The 16,826-nt window shown below is 40.0% G+C and overlaps 1 protein-coding gene across 2 annotated transcripts in view; it reads left to right on the plus strand.

Moving 5' to 3' along the window:
* The first annotated feature begins 915 nt into the window (after positions 1-915).
* Positions 916-16,826, plus strand: part of MPHOSPH8 (M-phase phosphoprotein 8) — a 60,460-nt gene continuing 44,549 nt past the window's right edge. The window contains exon 1 of one of the 2 annotated variants that reach the window (XM_023621330.2): positions 916-1,338. In XM_023621330.2, the coding sequence (XP_023477098.2) occupies positions 1,105-1,338 (234 nt within the window). In that variant the 5' untranslated portion in view covers positions 916-1,104. 2 annotated transcript variants of the gene reach the window in all.

Here is a 16,826-nt window from a genome sequence, read left to right on the forward strand (position 1 = left end):
ACCTTTTTTTTCTGGTGATTTTAGGTTGCTCTCCAACACAGGTGAATTTGTGTGTGGGCCCTTTAACAGCTGGCTTTTTTTTTCCCTAACATCCCCTAGCTCTTCTGGGTTATTCTCTGTTGTTGTTAGTAATCAGCAAAATCAGATATTATGACACTTGTCTCAGTTGTGCTGAGTCCTGAAGCTGCTCATTATGGTGATGCTACCTTGCTCAGGCCCCCGCTCCTCCAGGAGGGCTGGGTACCTTAGGATTGCTCCTGGCTGGCTGTGACACTTTGTGGCTTCCGAAGGTGGCTTTTTTCTCTCCAGGATGGAATTCTGCCTCTTCCATCTCAGTCAGGACTGTCCCCTGTTGTGGGGGTTCTTGTTATCCAGTTTTCAGTTCTCTGTCAGGGGTAATTGTTCCAAGAGTAGCTGTAAATTTGTTTTCTCCCTGGCAGGAGGTGAGTTCAGAGTGTGCCTATGCCACCATCTTGACACTGTCCAATATTGTATCCTTAAGTGGATTTTCCCAACATTCAAAACCTGGACAAAATCTTTTTATCGTATCCTCTGATATTTTCAATGGAAAGAAAAAAAAACTAGAACTTGGAAAACATGGTATTTAACCTGATAACCTTTAAAATTTATATCTTTAAACAATACTCACTAAACATAACAGCACTTGTGCGCTGTGTCTCATCACATCCATGAATCGCTGGGCGTTGCTTCTCGCCGCTCCAGCTCGGGGCGCAGGCGGGTGCTCTCCTTTTCCGAGGAAAGCCTCCGGAGGCCGCCACGCGCGGCAGAAAGACAGTGGCCCCGCGGCGAGCCCGCCTCCGCTTCCAGGGCCTGCGCCCGCCCCTCCCTCTTCGCTGGCCAGCGCCGCGGCCCCGCCCTTCCGTCCCGAGCGCCCCCCCCTCGGCCCGCCCACCCGCTTCCGAGGCTCCCAGGCTCCGGCGCGCTCGCCTTCACCTGATTGGCTGATGTGCGCGTCGCTCCAGGGTCCCGAGCCCGCCATTGGCGCGTTCCCTCCCAGCCGCGTCACGGCCGGTGCGGAGCGCGAGCGGCCGCCGCCGTGTGTGTCGCAGCCGCTTTTCCTGGGCGGTTTGCGGAGCTGCTGCTATGGCGGCGGCGGCGGCAGCGGCGACGGAGGAGGAGGAGGGGGCGAGCGTGATTGCAGTTCCCGCTTCAGGTGCCGACGGCAAGGGCGAGTCGCCGGAGGTTGAAGGAGAAGGAGTAGGAGCCGTGGGCGAAGAGGACGCAGGCGCGGGAGGCGCGGAGGCCGCAGCGGACAGCGAGGAGGACGGGGAGGATGTGTTCGAGGTGGAGAAGATCCTGGACATGAAGACCGAGGGGGTGCGCGTGGGGCCGCGGCGGGCGGAGCCGAGGAGGCAGAGGAGCGCGCGGGGGAGGAGCGCGCGGCTCCCGGCGCCGGGAAGGGCTGCGCCGCGGAGGCGAGGGGGCGGCGGGGCCCGGAGGCGCGCGGCCAGCGCCGGGTTTGTGTGGCCGTGAGTGTTGAGATGCGCGAAGCGGGCCGCGTCTCGGGGCTGGGAAGGAGCGCTCCTCAGAGAACCTCCTCTTCGTAGTCTATTGGCCGCGCTGTCGTTTCGGTGTTTGTCGTAGCGCCAGTGAATTTTCTGTTTTAAAAATCTTCAGCAATTCCCATTCGCCCTCACGGTGTCACCCGACAGGCGGCGGTGACAGGTCTTCCCAACCTGGTCGTCGTCATCCCTCTGCGGTGCCTTGCACACTTGTAGCCACACTCACGCTCGCGGGCCTCGTCGCACTGTGCAGCACCCGGCGAAATCTTGCTCATCTCTCAAAGACCTCCGAGTTTAGAGCTTTTCTCTGTGAAAGCCTTTTGTGACCCTGATCCCTGCAGAGTGAGGTGCTTCCTCACCTGTGCCCTTATAACGCTTTGTGTAGACCCCTGTTTTAGCATGTAAAACGTTATCGTTCTTTATGTGTGTCTTTCCTGCTAGATTGTAGGTTCCTTTGTCAGAATATGATTTTTATTAATGTTTGTATCACTGATACTCGATCCACTGCCTAGCTTGCAGTAAGTGCTTAGTGTACATCAGATTATTAAATGAGTGAATGAATTGTGAGCTGGAGGCTGGAGTGAAGGGGAGGGGGTGGAGGTGAAGAAGAATGGACAGTAGGAAAGTAATCTGATGGGGATACGTGTGAGCTGGCCAGAGGCCCCACGGGGTGGTCGAGTCTCGATATTGTATTCTTTTCAGTGTCTGTTATTTCCCATGTGTCATGTGCCAACTCGTCTTAGTTGTTTTGTCCATTCATTCAGCATTTTTTTTTAATCTACTACTGTTTGCCAGGTGCTGCTTGGGTCCTGAGGGTACAGAGATGAATTGTAGCTTAGACGGCTGCTGACACTGAAAAGTTCTCCCGTCCACTGGGGGATCAGTAGTTGAAATCCAGTGCTAGCGATGTTATTGCTGGTTGCAGTGTAGTAAAGATAGGAACGTTTTTCTGTATAGTTTTCCCAAATATGTTGTAAATGCTTTGAGGTGAAAGGTGGAGCCAGTCTGAGACTTTTGTATCGCCTGCGTTTAAAACAGTACTTTTTGGCACAGAGAAGATATTTAGAAAATATTTGTTAGGAGGAGAATATCTTTAGAACTAAGATGATGCATGTATTCATAGAATATTTAATTTTGCAGGTCCCAAAGAATTTTAGGCACTGTACCTAAAGTCTCAGACATATGCTAGTCAAAAGTGGATGAAACTAAGAAACTTCAATGTTTAAGACACTAAAGGAGAGTTAGACTTTAATGATGTAAAGTTGAGTAAAAATTCTAGTTGTCTGGGCCTTGGATTTTTAGGTGCTCTTGTGAGAGTGATTTATAAGATGAAAGGTGTTAGCTGGGCAGAACAGGACTGTGGCAGTTCCTTTATAAACATCTTTGAGTGAGCCAGCCAGCTGACAAACGAAAGGGTCCCGACAGCGGTTTATGAGGCCCCCTTATCAAAATTCCCAGTTTATGGTATTTCTGTTGTTTGTAATCCACCAGTCTATGGTTTCCTGTTACAGACTGAGACAGTCATTATGGTGGATGTTGGCTGGGGGGAATAGTATTAACACTGAATTTATGCATTAGCTATGTTCTTTCCGTTTATTGCTAAATGTAATTTTTTTGTGTTTTCAGAAAAATTAAATCTGACAGAAATCTTGGGTTTTTGGCTTCAATTTTGAATTGGAGTCATTTTTGTATAATAAAAAACTGGTACTTTTTTCTGATATTTGGGGGACATTTGGTCCTATTATTTAGCGTAAAGTAAATTTTTTAATAATACAACATAGAGAATGATCACAAAGGCAACACATGTGTAACCCCTGCCCAAGTCAGGAAGTGTTAGACTGCCAGCCCCAGAATCCCTTTTGAATCCCCTTCCAATTGGTACCTGTTTCCATCCCCTAGAATCACTGTCCTGTATTACTATATGCTAATTACTTTCTTGCTTTTCTTTGTAATTTTTCCACCTAAGTGTGCATTCCTCAACACTTTAGTTTTACCTGATTTTATTCCCTTCATTTAAGTGGAATCTCACAATATTTGTTTTGTATATGTTTGCTTTTTTTGTTCAACACTATCTTTGTGAGATTTAATCCACGCTGTGTGGAGCTGTAGTTTCTTTCATTTTCATGGCAACATAGCGTACACTTGCATGAATATATTACTGTCTGTGTTTTCTGCTACTGTTGATGGGTGTTTGGGTTGTTTCCAGTTTTTATCTATTGTGAATAATGCTTCTGTAAACTTTATTGAACATGTCTCCTGGTGCATTGTGCACATTCGTTTCTCTCGGTTATGTACACCTGGAAGTGGAACTGTTCAGACATAAGGGACGCATGTATCTTCAGCCTTTAAGTGGAAACTTTTTTATAGCAGTTGTGCCAATTTACACTGCTACTAATGGTTTATGAGAATTTCTTTTGTTTCATATCCTCTCAACACTTGATAATGTTGGACTTATTTCTAGCCCTTACTGGTGGGTATAGAATGGTATTTCCTGCTTGTAGTTTGTATTTCTCTTTATTCTCCGTAGTAATCAGTGTTGAAATAATTGAGCGTCTCTTCATATACTCTTTCCTTGGTCATTTAGTTATCCACTTTCATGAAATGCTGTTCAGATCTCTTTTTCTACTGGGTTGTCTGTCTTTCTTGATTTGTTGGAGTCCTGTGTATATTCTAGATTCAAGTCCTTTGTCAGCGATGTGTTGCACATCTCTTTTCCTGCTGTGTCTTTGATGAACAGAGGTTTGTAGGGCTAATGTAGAAAAACTTAGTCTTTGTCTTGGTGTTGAGTACTTTTTACGTCTGGTTTGAGAAATCTTTCCCTACCCTAGATAGTCTCTTTTTTTTTTTTCTAGACATTCTATTATTTTCCCTTTCAGATTTTTTACTTCACTTGGAATTGATTTTGTGTATAGTGTAATGTAAGGGTCAGGTTTTGTTGAGCAAATCTTTCTTGTTATTCTTTAACCGTTCCTTGTAAATTTAGAATCAGTTGTCAGTTTCCTTGCACACTTGAAAACTGCAGATTTTTATTGGAATTTGCATTGAATCTATGGATAAATTTAGGATCAACTTAATTTCTTTCAGTAATGGTTTATAGCTTTCTCTGTTGAGGTCTTGAACATCTTTTATTAAATTTATTTTTAGTTATATTTGATATTTTGATGCAGTGGTAAATTGTCTTTAAAAATTTTATTCTTATTGTTTATTGCTTGTGTATAGAAAAACCATTAATTTTTGTGTATTTACTCTTTGTTGGTTAAAGAAATTCCCTTTTATTTCTAGTTTACTGGCTACTTATGAATGGATGTTGAATTTCATGAAGTTTTTTCTGCATCTTTTGAGATGATTGCATTATTTTTCTTTTTTCCATTAAATTGATTTCCTAATGTTAAGTCAACTTTGTCTTCATAGAATAAACCAAAGTTGGTTGTGATATTTCCCTTTTTTAATGTTAAATTATATATTTGTTTTTTATCTCATTAATTTCTACTTTTTCTTTATTTTTTTTTCCCCTTAATTTACTGGTCTTTTTCTAACATCTTGAGGTAGATACAAAGCTCATCATTTTTCAACCTTTTTTAAATTCAAATTTATATACCTGTAAGACTATAAATTACCATGTAATCTCAGTTTAGCTGCAACTCATAGATTATGTAGTATGTTCTCATTCAGATGAAATATCTTTCAATTTCCGTAAATTATGTGCAAATAAATTGCTTAATTTCCAAACATTTGAGAGTATTAGTAAATGTTTGGTGTGCTTTAAAAGAATTTCCGACTTTAACTGTTACATGTTCATATATTGTTTTACATTGACTATTTGCTTGACTAATTGTGTTATTTAATACCAGTACTACAGCTGCCAGCAAGCAAGCCAGTCATTACTTCGGAACTTGGACCTGCAAGCATATGGGAAAGCAATTTGAGAATAATTTGCATGCAAGAGGCTATTCTTTCTTCGTATTTCTAGCTGTTGATAATTGTAACTGTCTTTTTTTTTAACTTTTTATTAAGATTATGATAGTTTACAACCTTGTGAAATTTCGGTTGTACATTATTGTTAGTCATGTTGTAGGTGCACCACTTCACCCTTTGTGCTCTCCCCCCACCCCCCTTTTCGCCTGGTAACCACCAATCAGTTCTCTTTGTCTATGTGTTTAACTTCCACCCATGAGTGGAGTCATACAGAGTTCGTCTTTCTCTCTCTGGCTTATTTCACTTAATACACTCAAGGTCCATCCTGTAACTGTCTTTTTTTTATGACATGTTCCTTGTTGATTTTAAAGCAGTACTAAAACAGACCAGATATTTTCACTTCTATTATTGACACACTTGAAGTCTACTGAAATGCTTTATTACAATTACACTTTTTTTTTTTTTTTACCTTTTATTTTCATAATGCACTCAGACTCACAGGCTTTGAGATTTTTTTAATAAAAAATTTTAACTAATTATCTAGTGTATGTGATCTAGGAGGACAGGAGCACCATTTACTGCCTTTGAGTTTGGCTCACCAATTAAGGTAAAAGAAAGCTTGGATACCAAGAAGATAGATTATTTCTGGAATTTTGAGGATATGTTTATAAATCCCAGGGCTCTCATGAAATTGCTTAATATATGGCAAAGCCCTGGGCAATATTTGAATCTACATGACTCCTATAAAAGGATATGTGACTCAGGGATTTCGTCTGTTTTTTTGTATTCTGTACCCGTAAGACTCCAAAGGTTCCTGACACAGACCGACCCTCAATAAATACGTGTGATATGAACGAATGAAACAACTGCTCAAATAAAAGCTGACAACAATTATCAGTAAATTAAATCTGGAGCTAGAATTGCCATGTGTCATTAACATTTGAGAATGGTTGTTAATATCTGCATTGTCAACTGGATCAATTCTAATTGATAGCTAACATTAAATTTATAACTTCACTTGTAGAAGTAAAAGTTTACTGACATTTTGACTGCTTTTGTTCTTTTTTACTGAGTTCATAATAGTTTACATCATTGTGAGATTTCAGTTGTACATTATTTCTTGTCTGTCAGCACATAAGTGCTCTCCTTCACCCCTTGTGTCCACCCCCCCTTCCCCTGGTAACCACTGAACTGTGTTCTTTGTCCATGTGTTTGTTTATATTCCACAAATGAGTGAAATCATCTGGTATTTGTCTTTCTCAGACTGGCTTATTTTGCTTAGCGTAATTCCCTCTAGATCCTTCCATGTTGTTGCAAATGGGATGATTTTGTCTTTTTCTGGCTGAGTAGTATTCCATTGTACATGTATACCACATCTTCTTTATCCAATCGTCAGTCAGTGAGCACTTGGATTGTTTCCATGTCTTGGCTATTGTGAATAATACTGCAGTGAGCATAGAGCTGCATAAGTCTCCTTGAATTGTTGATTTCGAGTTTTTTGGGTAGACCCAGTAGTGGGATAGCTGGGTCATATGGTAGTTCTGTTTTTAGTTTTTTGAGGAATCTCTGTGCTGTTTTCCGTAGTGGCTGCACCAGTTTGCATTCCCACCAGCAGTGTATGGGGGTTCCCTTTTCTCCACACTCTCTCCAACATTTGTTATTTTTAGTGTTAGTGATTATGGCCATTCTAACAGGCATAAGGTGGTATCTTAGTGTAGTTTTGATTAGCATTTCCCTGATGATTAATGATGTTGAACATCTTTTCATGTGTTCATTGGCCATCTGTATATCTTCTTTGGAAAAATGTCTGTTCATAGCCTTTGCCCATTTTTTGATCAGGCTGTTTGTTTTTTTGTTCAGTTTTGTGAGTTCCTTACATAGTATGGAGATTTACCCCTTGTTGGATGTTTGATTTGCAAATATTTTCTCCCAATTGGTGGGTTGTCTTTTGGTTTTGATCCTAATTTCTTTTTGCCTTGGAGAAGCTCTTTAGTCTGATAAACTCCCACTTGTTTATTTTTTCTTTTGTTTCCTTTGAGAAAACAGTATTCAAAAAGATTCCTTTAAATTTAATGTCAAAGAGTGTACTGCTTATATTATCTTTTATGAGTTTTATGGTTTCAGGAATTCTCTTCAAGTCTTTGATCCATTTTGAGTTAATTTTTGCGTGTGGCATGAGATAATGGTCTACTTTCAGTTCAGTTTTCCCAACACCATTTATTGAAGAGACTTTCCTTTCTTCATTTTATGTTCTTGGCACCTTTCTTGAAGATTAGCTGTCCGTAGCTGTGTGGGTTGATTTCTGGGCTTTTGATTCTGTTGCATTGATCTGTGTGCCTGTTTTTGCACCAGTACCATGCTGTTTTGATCACTATGGCTTTGTAGTACATTTTGGAGTCAGGGATTGTGCTGCCTCCAGTTTTGTTCTTTTTTCTCAGGATTGCTTTAGTAATTCAGGGTCTTTGGTTGCCCCGTGTGAATTTTAGGATTCTTTGTTTTATTTCTGTGAAAAATGTCATTGGGATTCTGATTGGGATTGCACTGAATCTGTAGATTGCTTTGGGTAGTATGGACATTTTAACTATGGTTATTCTTCCAGTCCATGTGCACGGAATCTCTTTCCATCTCTTTTTTTAAAGATTTTTATTTTTTCCTTTTTCTCCCCAAAGCCCCCCAGTAAATAGTTGTATATTCTTAGTTGTGGGTCCCTCTAGTTGTGGCATGTGGGATGCCACCTCAGCATGGCTTGATGAGCAGTGCCATGTCTGCGCCCAGGATTCGAACCAGCGAAACCCTGGGCTGCTGCAGTGGAGCACGTGAACTTAACCACTCAGCCATGGGGCCGGCCCCTCTTTACGTCATCACTTATTTCTTTCAGTGATGTTTTAGAGTTTTCATTGTGTAAGTCCTTCACCTCCTTGGTTAAATTTATTCTTAGATAATTCATTCTTTATGTTGTGCTTGTAAATTGAATTGTATTCTTGAGTTCTTTTTCCGTAAGTTTGTTATTAGAGTATAGAAATGCAACTGATTTTCTTAAGTTGATTTTGTACCCTGTAACTTTACTGTAATTGTTAATTATTTCTAATAGTTCTCTGATGGATTCTTTAGGGTTTTCTATATATAAGATCATGTCGTCTGCAATCTGCAGGGATTTCGTTTATTCACTCCCTGTTTGGATTCCTTTTATCCCTTTCTCTTTCCTAATTGCTCTGGCCAAAGCCTCCAGTACTATGTTGAGTAAGAGTGGTGTTAGTGGGCATCCTTGTCTTGTTCCTGTTCTCAGAGGGATGACGTTCGATGTTCAGTTTTTCCCCATTGAGTATGATGTTGGCTGTGGGTTTGTCATATATGGCCTTTACCATGTTGAAGTAGTTTCCTTCTATCCCCATTTTGTTCAGAGGTGTTTTTTTTTTTTTTTATCATAAATGGCTATTGGAGCTTGTCACATGCTTTCTCTCCGGCTGTTGAGATGATCATGTGGTTTTTATTCCTCATTTTGTTAATGTGGTGTATCACAATGATTAATCTGTGGATGTGAACCATCCCTGTGTCCCTGGTATAAATCCCACTTGATCATGATGTATGATCTTTTTGATGTATTTCTGTATTCCGGTTGCCAGTATTTTGTTGAGGATTTTTGCATCTCTATTCATCAGCGATATTGGCCTGTAGTTTTCCTGGAATAGCTTGAGAAGGATAGGTATTAAATCCTCTCTGAAAGTTTGCTAGAATTCTCCAGGGAAACCACCTCGTCCTGGGCTTTTAGTTTTGGGGATGCTTTTGCTTACTGTTTCAATGTCTTTACATGTAATTCACATTATCTGTTTCTTCTTGATTCAGCTTTGGGAGGTTTTGAGAGTCTAACAATTTATCCATTTCCTCTAGATTGTCCATTTTGTTGGCTTATAGCTTTTTGTAGTGTTGTCTTATAATCCGTTGTATTTTTGTGGTATTCATTGTCATTTCTCCTTTTTCATTTCTAGTTTTATCTATCTGAGCTTTCTCTGTTTTTTTCTTTGTAACTCTGGCTAGGAGTTTGTCAATTTTGTTATCTTCTCAAAGAACCAGCTCTTTGTTCCATTGATCCTTTCTCATGCCTTTTTTGTTTCAATAGCATTTGTTTCTGCTCTGATTTTTATTATTTCTCGACTTCTGTTGACTTTGGGCTTTGTTCTTCTTTTTCTAATTCAATTAGGTATAGTTTGAGATTGTTTATTTGGGATTTTTCTTGTTTGTTAAGGTGAGCCTGTATTGTGATGAATTTCCCTCTTAATACAGCTTTTGCTGCATCTCATATGAGTTGGTATGGTATGTTTTCATTTTCATTTGTCCACAAATATTTTTTTATTTTTCCTTTGATTTCTTCAATGATCCATTGTTTGTTCAATAGCATGTTATTTAGTCTCTACATCCTTGTCCTTTTCTCAGCTTTTTTCTTGTAATTAATTTTTAGCTTCATAGTATTGTGATCAGAAAAGATCCTTTTTAAATTATTTCAATCTTCTTAAATGTGTTGAGGCTTGCCTTGTTTCCCAGCATCTTGTCTATCCTTGAGAATGTTCTGTGCTCACTTGAGAGGAATGTTTATTCTGCTGTTTTTGGATGGAGTGTTCTGTATATGTCTAAGTCCAACTGGTCTGGCTTTTCTTTTAATTCCACTGTTTCGCTGTTGATTTTCTGTCTGGATGATCTATCTGTTGATGTGAGTGGAGTGTTGAGGTCCCCTACTGTTATTGTGTTGTTGTTGATATCTCCTTTTAGGTTTGTTAATACTTGCATTATGTACTTTGGTGTTCCTGTGTTGGGTGCATAAATATTTACAATTGTTATTTCTTCTTGATGGACTGTCCCTTTGACTATTATATACCGTGCCTCTTTGTCTCTCTTTACCTGACTTATCTTGAAGTCTGCTTTGTCTGATATAAGGATGGCAACACCTGCTTTCTTTTGTTTGCCATTAGCTTGGAGTATCGTCTTCCATCCCTTCACTCTGAGCCTGTGTTTGTCATTGGAGCTGAGGTATGTTTCCTGGAGGCAGCATATTGTTGGGTCTTGTTCTTTGATCCATCTCTCCACTCTGTGTCTTGTTACTGAAGAATTCAGTCCTTTTACGTTTAGGGTGATTATCGATATATGAGGGCTTAATGCTGCCGTTTTGTCACTTGTTTTCCGATTCTCCTCCATTTCCTTGATTTCTCGTCCTGTGTATTTCGGACTACCAATTCGGATAGGTAGGTTTTTATATTGTGTTTCTTTGTTTTCTCCTTATTATTTGTGTCTCTTTTCTGCTTTTTTGTTTAGTGGTTACCATGAGGTTTGTATTCAAAATCTCATAGATAGTCCATTTTCTGATGGCCTCTTATTTCCTTACACTAAGCCAATTCAGTCCCTTTCCTCTTCCCCTCTGAAGTTGTTTTCTCACATCTTATTCCACCTTGTGTTGTGAGTTTGTGGTTAAAATGACAAAATTATGTTTGTTTTTGGTGTTTCCCTTCCCTTTGTCTTTAATGCTGTACTTGAGTATTTGCTAACCTGTTCTAACCTATAGCTACAGTTTTCTGATTTGTCCAATTATTTTTCTCCTTATTCCATACTTTTTAACCCCTTCACCCCCCCCCCCCTTTTTTTTCAGGTATGAGGGCCTTCTTGAGGATTTCTTGTAGGGCATCTCATGTCTACGAACTCCCTTAGCTTTTGTTTATCTGGGAAAGTTTTTATTTCTCTATCATATCTGAAGGATATTTTTGCTGGGTGGAGTATTCTTGGCTGAAAGTTTTTGTCCTTCAAAGATTGGAATATGTCATTCCAGTCTCTCCCAGCCTGTGAGGTTTCTGCAGGGAAATCCACTGAAAGCCTGATAGGGCTTCGTTTATAGGTTATTTTCTTCTGCCTTGCTGCCCTTAGTATTCTATCTTTGTCATTTTGCCAGTTTTACTACTACATGCCTTGCAGTAGGTCTTTTTACATTGACATATTTAGGGTGTCTGGTAGCTTTTTCCACATGGATTTCCATCTCTTTCCCCACGTTTGGGAAGTTGCCTGCTGTTATTTCTTTGAACAACCGTTCTGCTCTACTCTCCTCCTCTTCTCCTTCTTGAGTACCTGTAATTTTTATGTTGCATTTCCTAGTTGCGTCATATATTTCTCGGAGACTTCTTTCATTTCTTTTTAGTCTTAATTCTTTCTCCTCCTCTATCTGGGGCATTTCAACATGTCTGTTCTCAATTATGCTGATTCACTCCTCTACGATGTTCACTCGAGCCTTCAGGGAATCCATATTTTGTTTTATTTTATCCATTGTGTGTTTCGTCTCCAATATTTCTGGTTGATTTTTCTTTGTAGTTTCAGTCTCTTTTGTGAGGTAGCTCCTGAACTCATTAAATTGTTTCTCTACATTCTCTTTTAACTTGTTGAGTTTTTTGATGATAGCTATTTTGAATTCTCTGTCATTTAGGTTCCATATTTCTCTGTCCTCAGGACTGATTTCTGACTAGTCATTTTCTTTTTGGTCTGGAGATTTAATATCATTTTTGATGTTGCTAGAGGGGGTGGCTTTGCTCTTTCACATCCTGGTATTATTTGGTCACAGTCAGCACCTGTTGCCACTGGGTGGGAGTAAAGATCTGTGTATTCTGAGCTTTCTGCAATGTGCGGGAATCCCAGGCAGTGGAGCTGGTGCTGGGCAGTTGGGGTGGGGGAAGGCGCTTTTTTCCTCACACTCCTGTGGGCTGGCTTACTCTATTCTTGGTATCTGCTCTCCTGGGGTGTTGGCTTGTTGAGGTCACCCCTGTGATAGCTACTCACCTTGGTAGGGGCTTTCCCTTACACTGCGAGGGACCTCGGGGATCTTTGATGTTCCCGTGAATGAGCAGCCCTTCTCTGTTCCTTCCCTCTTGGAGGCCCTGCACAGTCCCAGATTGCAGTCTTTTGGGGAGGGAGCGAAGTTTTCTCTTAGCCCATTCCACCTCCTCCAGGGGGCTCCAGCCTGTCTGCCCTCTGACGTATGGCTGTGTGGGTCTCTCAGACGTCTTTTGTGCATGTCCTTTGTTGGAATATGGATGTCTTTTTCATTGTATGGTGGAGTGGCAAGATTACTGGGAGAACTCACTTCGCCATGATGCTGATGACACTCCTTCACCGTTTTTTTTAAATTATCAGAAAAGTTGCAAGAATCATATTTAATCTTCCATTTACCTTCACCTAAATTCTCCAGTTGTTAATGTTTGCTTTATCTTTTTTCTCTATTTATGCACATTTTTTTCTGGCTCATTTGAAAGTAAATAGTGTTCTTTAAAAGCTACATTGAGTAAAAAAATTACCACAGATTTACACACAAAAATATTCTGGCCCGTATTAAATTAAGATCATTTGTTTCCGTGCCCTATTATTGGATAAGTTAGCATGTTCCTGCAGGCCACCATGTAACTGTTCACATGATGCTTCTACAAGTCAAGCATACTGCTTTCTTTAAGGCAGTACTGCATAGCACTGACTGAGATTTCTTTCTTTCTCTTCTGTTCATACAGGCTTCTTCAATAACCATGCTGTCTCTTCTTTGTTTAGTTTTTTCAGTTTTAACTAGATTTCATAGAAGCTCTTACAAAGTTGTATATAACAGTAGTCTTTTTGCTAAAAAGAATTTGCATACATTCTTGGCTGATATAATCAATGTATCGCTGCCCACTTATGTAGCTGAACTGTAAAACTATATTGATGTATACACTCTTACTATTTTAAATTTATAAGGATTTTCAGGATTATCTTTAAAGGTTAAGAGTCTAAGTCTCCTCTTTTTCCATTATTTCTTAGTTTCTAATCCTACTAGATGCTGTGGCTTGGTCTTTCTGCAGATGGCAGAGTGATTGAAGGGCAGTGTGGGCATGATGGAAGGGTAAAATGGAAAGGAGCAGTGCTTGCACTCAGCCTGGGATGTTTGTTGTCGTGGTGGTTGTGTGAATAAAATGAGCAAGGGTTCAGTGGATAGCTAGAATGGTACTCTGCAGTTTATGTGGAAAACTATTTTGTGAGTATCTTCTCAGTAAGATTGGGTATTGAGCAGAAAAGATAAGCCAGAAATCTGGAGAAGCAAAAATTTGGGATGCTATGACAAAGATTTAATAGCCATGCAATTTTTTTTAATTATTATAAATGAGCGAGAAAATGGGCACAGGACACAACAGATTATTTAAAAAAAACTTTATTGTAGTTTTATATCCATATTTTTATATGGATATCTTAAAATTTGCAATTTAAACCATTTTTAAGTGTACCATTCAGTGGCATTAAGTACATTCACATTCATGTGCAGCCATCCCCACCATCCATCTCCAGAACTTTCTCATCTTCCCAAACTGAAACTCTGTCCCTGTCAAACAATCATTCCCTGTTCCTCCTCCCTTCAGCTCCTGGCAGCCACCATTCTACTTTCTCTCTCTATGAATTTGCCTATTCTAGGTACTTCATATGAGTGGAATCATACAATATTTGTCCTTTGTCCACCTTATTTTGCCTAGCATAGTGTTTTCAAGGTTCGTCCATGTTGTAGCATTTGTCAGAATTTCCTTCTCTCTTAAGGCTGAATAATATTCCATTGTTTGCGTATCCCATGCTTTGTTTATCCTTTCATTTGTTGATGGACACTTGGGTTGGTTCCACTTTTGGGCTATTATGAATAATGCTGCACTGAACATGGGCTTACGGATACCTGTTTGAGTCCCTGTTTTCAGTTCTTTGGGCTGTATACTTAGGAGTGGAATTGCTGGGTCATGAGGTAATTCTGGGGTTTTTTTGGGAACTGTCAAACTGTTTTCCACAGCAGGTGTACTATTTTACATTCCCACCACCAGTGTATGAAGGTTCTAATTTCTTCACATCCTCACCAACACATTATTTTCCGTGTTTCTGATTATAGCCACCTAGTAGGTATGAAGTAGTGCCTCATGGTTTTGATTTGCATTTCCCTAAGGACTAATGAGGTTGAGCATCTTTCCATGTGCTTATTGGCCATTTGTATATCTTCTTTGGAAAAATGTCTATTCAAGTCCTTTGCCCATTTTTAGGTGGATTGTCTGACTTGTTTTTGAGTTGTAGGGGTTGTTTATATATTCTGGATATTAATCCCTTTCAGATGTGATTTGCAAATATTTTCTCTAGTTCTGTGGGTTGCCTTTTCACTGTGTTGATAATGTTCTTTGATGCAGAAAAGTTTTTAATTTTGAAGTCCTTTTTACTATTTTTTCTTTTGTTTGTGCTTTTGGTGTCATATCCAAGAAATCATTGCCAAATGCAATGCCATGAAGCTTTTCCTTTGTTTTCTTCTAAGAATTTTGTGGTTTTACCTCTTAAGTTTAGGTCTTTGATCCATTTTGAGGTAATTGTTGTATATGATGTGAAGTAGCGGTCCAGCTTCATTCTTTTGCATGTAGAAATTCACTTGTCCCAGTGTAACCGTGGGGACTTCAGGACCAATTCAACCAACCCATCTCTTATCAACAGAGTGATTAAGAATTGTCTTTGAGCCACATGTAAAAGAATGAAAATTGACCATTCTTTTTCACCATTCACCAAAATAAACTCAAAATGGATTAAAGACCTAAAGGTGAGACCTGAAACCATAAGGCTTCTGGAAGAAAACGTAGGCAGTACACTCTTTGACATCAGTATTAAAAGGATCTTTTCGGACACCATGCCTTCTCAGAGAAGGGAAACAATAGAAAGAATAAACAAATGGGACTTCATCAGATTAAAGAGCTTCTTCAAGGCAAATGAAAACAGGATTGAAACAAAAAAACAACCCACTAACTGGGAAAAAATATTTGCAAGTCATATATCTGACAAAGGCTTAATATCCTTAATATATAAAGAACTCTCACAACTCAATCACAAAACGTCAAACAACCCAATCAAAAAATGGGCAGGAGACATGAACAGACATTTCTCCAAAGAAGATATACTGATGGCCAATAGGCACATGAAAAGATGCTGATCATCAGGGAAATGCAAATCAAAACTACACTAAGATATCACCTTACACCCGTTAGAATGACAAAAATATCTAAAACTAATAGCAACAAATGTTGGAGAGGTTGCGGAGAAAAAGGAACCCTCATACACTGCTGGTGGGAATGCAAACTGGTGCAGCCACTATGGAAAACAGTATGGAGATTCCTCAAAAAATTAAAAATAGAACTACCATACTATCCAGCCATCCCACTACTGGGTATTTATCCAAAGAGCCTGAAGTCAGCAATCCCAAAAGTCCTGTGCACCCCAATGTTTATTGCAGCACTGTTTACAATAGCCAAGACGTGGAAGCAACCTAAGTGCCCATCAACAGACGAATGGATAAAGAAGATGTGGTACATATATACAATGGAATACTACTCAGCTGCTAAACAGAACAAAATCATTCCATTTGCAATAACATGGATGGACCTTGAGAGAATTATGTTAAGTGAAATAAGCCAGCAAGAGAAAGATAATCTGTGTATGACTCCACTCATATGAGAAATTTAAAACTATGGACCAAGAACAGTTTAGTGGATACCAGGGGAAAGGTGGGGTGGGGGCTGGGCACAAAGGGTGAAGTGGTGCACCTACAACATGACTGACAAACATTAATGTACAATTGAAATTTCACAAGATTGTAACCTATCAACTCAATAAAAAAAAACCAAAAACAAAACAAACAAACAAACAAAAAAAAGAATTGTCTTTGAGAAAATCTAAAAAGTCATGTAGCCAGGGCATGCACGAGAGAAGAAATCATGACCTGAAATGCCCTCAAAACCAGAAATCCTCCTTCCCATGGAACCCAAGGGCCAGGACAAGACCAGAACTTGAAAGTTGGATTGTTCTTTTTTTTTTGAGGAAGACTAGCCCTGATCTAACTACTGCCAGTCCTCCTCTTTTTGCTGAGGGAGAATGGCCCTGAGCTAACATCTGTGCCCATCTTCCTCTACTTTATATGTGGGACGCCTACCACAGCATGGCGTTTGCCAAGCGGTGCCATGTCCGCACCTGGGATCCAAACCAGCAAACCCCGGGCCGCCGAGAAGTGGAAGGTGCAAACTTAACCGCTGCGCCACCAGGCTGGCCCCAAAAGTTGGATTCTTATCAGAAGCAAGGGGTTCCTCATTCAGGAAGATCCGGTGTTAAAATTCTTTCCCCACCTCATCATAAAAGTTGAGAACCCTGTCATAAATGTTTAAAACCTCACCATAAATGCCCAATGCCCACCAATCAAAACCTGTCCCACCAGCGTTTCTGTGTGCCGGCCTGTTCTCCAAAATCTCTTAGGTTTTGCCCCACATCCTGAATCAGGGAGATGCATGTGAGGGCCTGTGCCCCCTGTCTCCCTGCAAGTCAAACTCACAGAATAAAGCT

This window comes from Equus caballus, chromosome 17 (assembly GCF_041296265.1).
Source record: "Equus caballus isolate H_3958 breed thoroughbred chromosome 17, TB-T2T, whole genome shotgun sequence".
Classification (NCBI taxonomy): Eukaryota; Metazoa; Chordata; class Mammalia; order Perissodactyla; family Equidae; genus Equus; species Equus caballus.